The sequence below is a fragment of the Papaver somniferum genome, chromosome 6 (genome assembly GCF_003573695.1).
Source record: "Papaver somniferum cultivar HN1 chromosome 6, ASM357369v1, whole genome shotgun sequence".
Lineage (NCBI taxonomy): Eukaryota > Viridiplantae > Streptophyta > Magnoliopsida > Ranunculales > Papaveraceae > Papaver > Papaver somniferum.
Genome location: NC_039363.1, coordinates 47,509,882 through 47,518,336, shown reverse-complemented (window position 1 = coordinate 47,518,336; position 8,455 = coordinate 47,509,882). Strand labels below are relative to the sequence as shown.

Genomic DNA, 8,455 nt, shown 5'->3' with positions numbered 1-8,455 from the left:
GCATGACAATTTGCACGTTTAACTAGCATTGGCAGACTATGGATGTGTAACTAGTAGTTACACATGCTAATTAAATATGTAACTTCTAGGTACACAAGCCAAATAAATGTGTATCTACTAGTTACACATGCAAATTAGATGTGTAACTTATAGTTACACATGCTAATTTGATGGGATATGCATATGTAACTTATAGTTACACATGCTAATTTGATGGGATATGTTATAGTGGTTATATTTATGAAATTGAGAAAAGAACATCAAGTCCTATAGTGGAGTAGTAGTGGATGCAAATTAGACTAATTAGATGCAGGTTATACTTATAGTTAACATAATAATTAGATGTGTAATTTCTAGTTACACATGATGATTGTATGTGTAACTTATGCTAATATGCATGTGTAACTATTGTTTACATGTGTAACTACTGATTACACTGCATTGTTTTCCTGGGTTCATATCTATACCCTGTTGAATCAGTTGTGTGATCATTTTTTGCGATATTAATGTGCTAGCACAAGGTTCCCAGGTGTTTGCATTATTCTGCCAGTATAATTACTGTCTGAAGCTTTACTTTCTGTTGCTTAAAATGTCCTTCGTCATCGATAATATGAAAATGGCTTAGGTACATCTAGACTAGCGCTGTAAAACTTCTTTCTGTTAATACAGTGCTAACAACGTCTTTCTGCTGAAGCAGTGATATCTTAATTAAGAGCTTCTCATTCACTTGCAAGGTTAACTGTATTATTTTATGACTGGTAATTGCTTGATAGTCACCTCTCGTTTTTGCTAGTGTTATTCATTTAGAGATGGATTTGCTGATTTTATGTTGACATATCTAAGTCAGATGCATGTGTAACTCCTAGTTACATAATTCAGATGCATGTGTATCTGCAAGTTACACATGTTAATTAAATGTGTAACTTTTACTTACACATACTGATTTTGGGTACACATATCAATATGTTGTGTAACTCCTAGTTACACTAGTCATATGCATGTGTAACTGCTAGCTACACTAGCCAGATGAATGTGTATCTCCTAGTTACACATGTTATTGCATGTGTAACTCTCAGTTACACAATTCAGATGCATGTGTAACCGCTAGCTACACTAGTCAGATGCTTGTGAAACTGAAATATACATTGTTTTATGTACTGTTCATTTTAATCGTATAAATACTGATTGCTTGTTGTTATATTTCAGGTTTTAGAAAACTTCATAAAAGCTAATTGCTTAAACGTGGTAATGGTCTCGCTGGAACTGGAGTTGACGCTGAATACACAAGTCAGATGCATGTGTAACTCTCAGTTACACTAGATAGACACATATGTAACTCTCAATTACACTAAACAGATGCGTATGTAACTTCTAGTTACACATGCTAAGAATTATTGTAAATGAATATTAAAGTAATAACTTTTTTTTTGTGTTTTTTTTTTGATGTCTATTTTTTGCATATATATACAAGTGTAACTTTGCATTACACATATCATAAGGATGTGTAACTTCTGGTTACACATGCCATATGCATGTGTAACTTCTGTTTACACCTTCGCACTGTATTTTAATAATTTCGGGCCTAGATTTAATAATTTTGGGCCTAGATTTAAATTTTATTTAATTATGGGCTTGACAATATGCATAAGGATATCAAGGTCTTTTAAAAACTCGGGGCCTAGATTTAAACTTTTTTTAATTAAGGGCCTCATATTATGGGTTATCCATGAGTTGGGCCTGAGCCTAATTTCCCCTTTTACTATTTAAATCCCGTTTTTATCTTTTTCCTCTATTATCCAATTAATTTTAGCATCCCAATAGCACACGTTTTTTTTGTCCCACTTTCTAACGAAAATGTTTTATTATTAAAAATAATATGACTAGAATTGTTCTGCCACAAAGCCTAGGTGTTTCGTCACTAGTTTCGTTTCCGCAAGCAATTTGTACCCGTAATAGTAATCTTGAATTTCCCAAGCATCCCCTTCATCGTTCTCTTTCCTTCTTTACTAAGAAAAAGAAAACCGCCGAAGCTTTCCGCGGACATTGTCATCAATTAATTATTAAAATCGTTACTTCCTTAAAACCCTAACATTTTCTCAATTCAACTGAAGAAGAACCCAAAATCTTACAATTATCATGTCTCGTTTAAACACAACCTCACCTCGTTTATTTCTTGTACTCTGTCTAATTCTCTCAACTTCATTACTACCTGCCGAAGCCGTTTCCTTTGTACAATTAAGAACCCTAATTTCACTAAGCAAGTCACTGATGAATAGAGTGTCAAATCTTCGAGCTTCTAGAGGGGATTATCCAGGATCACAAAGAGCTAAAAAGATAGCTGATCAATTAAAAGGAGGAGGATTAGGGCTTTATAAAGGAATGTGGTCAATGGGTATTGACTATTTGAAGAACTATGCTTGGGGAGATGTGGGTTCATCAACGGACATGTTTAGAGCCATTTCTGAAATCAAAGAAATTTTGATGGGTTTGAATGAGTTGACTCGGTTGAACTCGGATCAAGAGAGAGCTGCTTGGGTTGTTAGAAATTATCAGAAATTGTTTAGTATCTCTAAATCAATCTTGTGGAAACTCCTTCAAGTGTTTCGCCGATCGGTATGTATAATATTTCATCTCTGTAAAAGCATATTTGTTATCAAAATTAGTAGGTGTAGTATAATTACCGCATTTATAACCCAACTTAGAATAATATCTGTTGATTTAGAGAAAATGATATGGAAAGCTAGGGTATGAGGTTGCAACATTAGGAAGCCCCTGACTTGCAAAAATCGATTTGAAGTGGTGCAACTATGGTAATTGAGGTCAAAACTAACTATAAAGAAGTATCAGAGCATTATTTAAGCTGCACAATCACTGTTGACTGGCTTCTGTTAATCAAATTCGTTCTCCTTATATGTGTGTACAATGTGCGTTGTTTCTGTACCAGTGGTGGGTTAGTTAGTGTCCAGAAACTAAGAAAATTTGTTGAGTAAGATATACTAATAGGAATGTCACCAGTGTGTTAGCATCACCTTTTGGCTAGTCGATCACCAAAACTATATGTGGCATCAATATAGAGAAGGACCTATAGTCTATAAAGGATCGAAGTTGTCACCAGTAATGGTGCTTGCTTGACTAAACAGTTTCCATTAGTATGTAACGAACTTACCGAATAGAAGGAATTCGACTTCAAGTACAAAGTTTTTATTACTTCAATATTGCAATTTATAGAATAGGGAAGAAGAGATATGCCAACCATGTTAATTTTCAGTCTGTCATACGATGGTCTTCTGGTCAAAACTAACTATTAAGTATCATCATTTAAGCTGCTCAATAACTGTTGACTGGCTTCTGTTAATCAAATTCATTCTCATTGTATGTGTGTTGTTTCTGTATAAGTGGTGGGTTAGTCAGAGTCTAGAAAGTTAAGAGAATTTGCTGAGTAAAATATGCTAATTGGAATGGCACCAATGTGTTAGCATCGCCTTTTGGTTAGTCAAAACACCAAACTATATGTGGAATCAACATAGAGAAGGACCTAGTATCCTTCATTTCTTTTCCGTGAAATGGTGTAATTATCTGGTCGTAACTTTCAAAATAAATGTTGTACTTGATACAAGTAAGAGTTCTTTTTTTGTGTCAATCCTCTGTATTGCATGGTTGTGAAACTTTGTTTTTGTTTTGCTAATCTGTTGATGGTCTTTAGGGTCCTTTGAGAGAGGTTGTACTGATATTGCAAGAAGAGATCGAAGGGGGCTTGTTGAAGGACTGCCTTGAATTGGGAGCAAATGACTTGAAAGGATTGGTTCAAATAGTAAAAGATCTCGCGTTACAGTATTCTACTGCTTCTTCCAGTAGCAGTCGGGCCGATCTGTAGTTGAATATGAATCACATTGTATCCTCCCGAAAGCGTCTGGGAGGAGCACATATGGTAAGTTTGAACTTCACTTTAGTCAGTTATTGGTTTGACTGTTTTGCCTAGGTGGAAACTATCTTAAAAATGCTTTTTGAGTGGATGCTCCCCAATGGTGAAGATCCGATCCTTGTAATTTTCTGGAAATCTGTAATTTGGCGACCTGTCCTGAATGAGCAATAATTCCACATATCCTCTTGATTGTCGTTCCCGTGAAAACAACACCCTTGATTATTTTGGTTGTGGGGCTCAAATTGATGTAAAATGATCCAGCCTGCCCCCAGTTTATTGGTGCACACAATAGTATAAGTTTTGTTGAGGTGGCACATTGTGAGGGAGAGTGACCAGAAGACTTTAAAGATTTCTGCATTTGCTTCTTGGCTTACTTTTACATATTGTCAGATTTTTGCTCCACCCATTGACGGGAAACTGCGGATGAATGATACATAACTGAGCAACTCAAAACGAGAAGCCATGCAATGAGTGAGGATTTTCATCAAACATCAAGAGGTTTTGGCCCCTTCCGACCCATATAATCAAGTGTAGATTATTTTGTTTGGAATCCTGAATACGAATTATCAGGAACTGTGAATTTGGACCTCAAATCAGTTAACATAATTGGATATTGTATGTGATAGTATTCAATAAATTGAATATCTACATGATTACTGAGAACGGTTTGAATCAATTGATTGATAAAAGAAAGATGAATTGTTTACAGAGATCTCTCCAGGTTATATAGTCGACTCTCATTCTCTAACTCTCTATAAACCACGCGTGCACATGGCACGCCTACACTAACATTCACTCTGCAGCACACACACACTTCATATGCTATTAGTATGAATCCATAACTGGAACTGAAATCAGTTAACTTCATGATGTATATATTAGTTTGATATTTTTATTATGATAATTGATTAGTGATAACAGTTGGGGGTTTATCTACTTGGGGATCTTGGTAGAACCAAGTTCCTGGCATATATTTTGGATTATTTTCAATGTTAATTGTCATTTAAGCATCTCCGGGGAAAAGAAAAAAGTTCCCTGGAAACCGGTCGATGGGTTTTCTACGCGATATCTGATATATTTATGATAAAATTTGCTTAACAAAATGTCTTGGGAGTCGGAATGGCTACTGGTCTATCCAGTTAAGCCACTGTTTACACCCACTACGGACATTTTCTGGATGAAAGTATGGAATTCAATAATCATGACAGCGTTCAAGCAGAATTGTGTCTTCTCAGACCAAAGCCGCTTTAGTGATGTATTTTTCCGATGTCCATACTAATTCCAGTTAGAAAACTTAGTACGTACATCAGTTTATCAGTGAGTTTTGTAATATCAGAGAAGCCTACCTTGAGGAGTAGGTAGAGGCTGGATGAATTGATGGAAGTTGTCTGGAGTTGGGTGAAGAAACATTAGTGTCTAAAAACCACATTGTCAAGATTACAAGCTGTTATCGAATAATCGAAGTGCAAGCTGCGGTGTTGGACTTCTTCTATACATGTTACTCTCGGTAGTAATAAATGACGAGGTGGTAGTTCATGAAAGACGACTAGGGTGGCAAGTGGCATCTATTATAGTTGGTAGTTAAAAACAAGGTCACTTGTCTAGGATTGAAAAATGTGGAGGATCATAAATGACAATGTCATTATGGAATCATTCTGTTTCCCACTCTTGCAGAATATACATGTTCCTTTACATTGTAGGCGAGGCAGGACAATCAACAAAGTAGTAAAAAAACCATCAAGTATTTCTTCGTGTAGGTGAGCAAATCTTGCTTAATTTCCTCTACGTGGGTTTTAAAAAAAATTAGGTGCTAGACAATCATGTGGATGTTGTAACCATTTATGATTCAGAAGGAAATTCTTTTTTTCAGCCCACAGAAATCTTAATCTATACTCTATTTTCCAGCCATGCTAATTCTTGAAAATTTCAAATTAGGGTAATAGTACATAATGGATCAAGTGAGTTAGGGTTTGGTTTGAGTTTTTTATTTATTTAAAAGTTTACTTAATTTCTATTCAAACTTTTTATTGTTTATTTTCATTTATTCAAATTTATATGCTTATTTTGTTATCTTAAAAATCTTCAAACATCAAAAAGTTCAATCAAGGTCAAACATTCAAATTAAAACAAGATCACAATTAAAACAAGATCACAACACTTAATAAGAATTAAAACCGGAAAAACAAGATCAGGGTAGTTGAATTTTGAAGAATTATAATACTTTTTTTTTATAGGTCAAAATGGTTTATTAAAGCAAAAAAACGTAATTACAAGTATTACAAAAAAAGAGGCTTTAGGCCTCCCCACCCCCATAAACTAAGGGGCATAAAACTCTAAAAAGAACTCATAGAATAAGCTCATAAACACTAAAATAAAAGTATAAAGAAGAAAAATAGAAAATTAAAAATGTTTTCGCCCCTTTCCAACTCTAAAATTCTTCTTCTTGGGAATGAGACTAGCAATTATTTGAGTCAAATCATAGTCTTCATAAGTCTCCTTGTATTCATCTTCATAATCATCATAGCCATAATCCTCTTCATTTTCATCTGAAGCATAATTACCACCCGGAACAAGCTTAATAGGAGATTGAGCTTTCTTCTTAGTTGACATTCTATCCATTTGCTCCTTTTTTTCCTTGAAATAGTCTTGTCTAAAAGCTGGATCTCTAATGAAATTAGCACACACTTCATCAATCCGAATAGTACTTGCCTCCTCTAGTTCCTCTTTAGACAAAATATTATCCATATCAGAAATATGTTCCTCCAACCCGGCTTGAATATTCTTGTTATGCTCATGGCTTGGAGTTTCCTCATTGGACTTTGAATTCGTAGCCATGATTTTGGCAGCTTTCTTGGCCACTTTTCTAGCTTGTTTCCTTGCTAGAATATCTGTATCAGCTTCACTCCAATCTTTCGAACCCATACTACCATCTGAGGCACTTGAATCATCTTGTTCCTCCACCTCCACCATAACCTCAGTAGAATTATTATCAAGGCTTAACTCAGAAGCTAGGACGTCATACTTGTTATTCACCACCACTTATGTTTTTAAAAACTCATCCACAAAAGGAGTTTCAAAAGATTTAAATTTAAAAGGAGTACCTTTGTTAGGAGAGTTCTTACCCTTTACTTTTGTCCAATCCTCTTTAGAAATATTATCAGAACCTATCTTGGAATTAGAAGATTCCAAAACTGAGCTAGGTTCGGACATAACTAGATTTGGATTTATATTCAAACCCTGATGAATATTCACTCCCTGAATTCCAGTAGTTTGTTTAGACATATTCTTGGTCACGGACGTTGGCAGAATAGTTGCCAAATTATGCACAGACTGCTTGCCTAATTCAGCACATACTACATGATCTGCAAAACCAACTTTATTCACGGACGTTTGCTTGGGTATTTCCTTTTCCAAATCAGAGTTTGGGCTGGACTTGTCTTCCCTAACTTTTACCGCAACAGTGTTGGCACCGTAATTGTTTGGATTTGCATTCAAACCCTGAGAAGTCACGACTTGAATATTACTATTATGCTTGGATATAAACATGATCTCGGAGTTGTTTTTGAGCACGAATGTTGGCTGAACTTCCACGAGCTGATCAACGGAGTTTTCCATAGTCCCGACTGCTTGCTTCTCTGACCGAACTGCATGATCAGAATTCTTACGTGCATCAAGGTCTTTTTTTGCTGCAATAACATGTTTGCAGCGAATTAATTTGAGCTTAGCTTCTCTATATTCAACAAAAGGGTTATTAAGCTCCTCTTCCAATAGTGTATCATCAACACACTCCTCCAACTGTTTATCATCAGCAAACTCACTACCATTACCATTATTCACCATATATCCTTGAACATTGTCTACTGCAGTATTTGTAACTCTTTTACCATTAGAATTATCACACCTAACTGTAGGAGTTTGTTTACTTTTCTCTTGATTTGAAGAAACCCAAACTCCTGAAGAGGAAACATCCTTGCCCTTATTAGCATCAACATCAACATCAGCTAACCGATCAGATGTAATCACTTTCCCGGACTTAAAACCAACTCTTGCTGCAATATCTTCCTTACTGACGTTATCTGCATGGTCTTCATGGGAAACAATAACGCCAGCATTAGGTTTTTTTAGCTTGCCACTCTTTTTTGCTTTTGGGATTGTTAATTGCAGTATCTTTCAAAACCCGTTTCCCATCCATAACTGAACACCCTAAAATCTTATGAGCTGCCAGACAGTTCTCAAATTTATGACCCATAAGTTTACAATGAGAACAAAACTTAATATTTTTCATATCTTGAACTTCCACATATTGCCAGAACTCCTTACCATTGGCTTTAAGAGGTATTCTCTTAGGAATTTCTTTTGCAAAATCAATGTCAATAAGAACAGTAGCATAATTATCAACGTCATGATCCAATGTTTTCTGGTATATAGCAATTGGCTTACCAAGAATTCTTGCAATAGATAAAAGAATTTTTTTTGTCTGTTAGGACAACTGTTTGAGTATGTGCACACACTGTTTTACGTATGTGCACATGA

The 8,455-nt window shown here is 35.4% G+C and overlaps 1 protein-coding gene across 2 annotated transcripts; it reads left to right on the top strand.

The window, feature by feature from the left end:
- The first annotated feature begins 1,915 nt into the window (after window positions 1–1,915).
- On the top strand, window positions 1,916–4,628 carry LOC113287478. 2 transcript variants are annotated; one of them, XR_003330089.1, is made up of 3 exons: window positions 1,916–2,613; window positions 3,704–3,928; window positions 4,313–4,628. XR_003330089.1 is itself a non-coding variant. In XM_026536248.1 (2 exons), exons 1-2 carry the CDS (start codon window positions 2,137–2,139, stop codon window positions 3,872–3,874), a joined length of 648 nt encoding a protein of 215 aa, XP_026392033.1. In that variant the 5' UTR covers window positions 1,916–2,136; the 3' UTR covers window positions 3,875–4,628. The 2 variants fall into 2 exon arrangements, 1 of the variants encoding a protein (XP_026392033.1); XM_026536248.1 differs by having other exon boundaries at window positions 3,704–4,628.
- The last annotated feature ends 3,827 nt before the right edge of the window (window positions 4,629–8,455 follow it).

Excerpts from the sequence above, each read along its gene's own strand:
- LOC113287478 (XM_026536248.1), top strand. The coding sequence starts at position 2,137 with ATGTCTCGTTTAAACACAACCTCACCTCGTTTATTTCTTGTACTCTGT. Across the intron at positions 2,614-3,703 it reads TTCAAGTGTTTCGCCGATCG|GGTCCTTTGAGAGAGGTTGT; the intron begins GTATGTATAATA and ends GATGGTCTTTAG.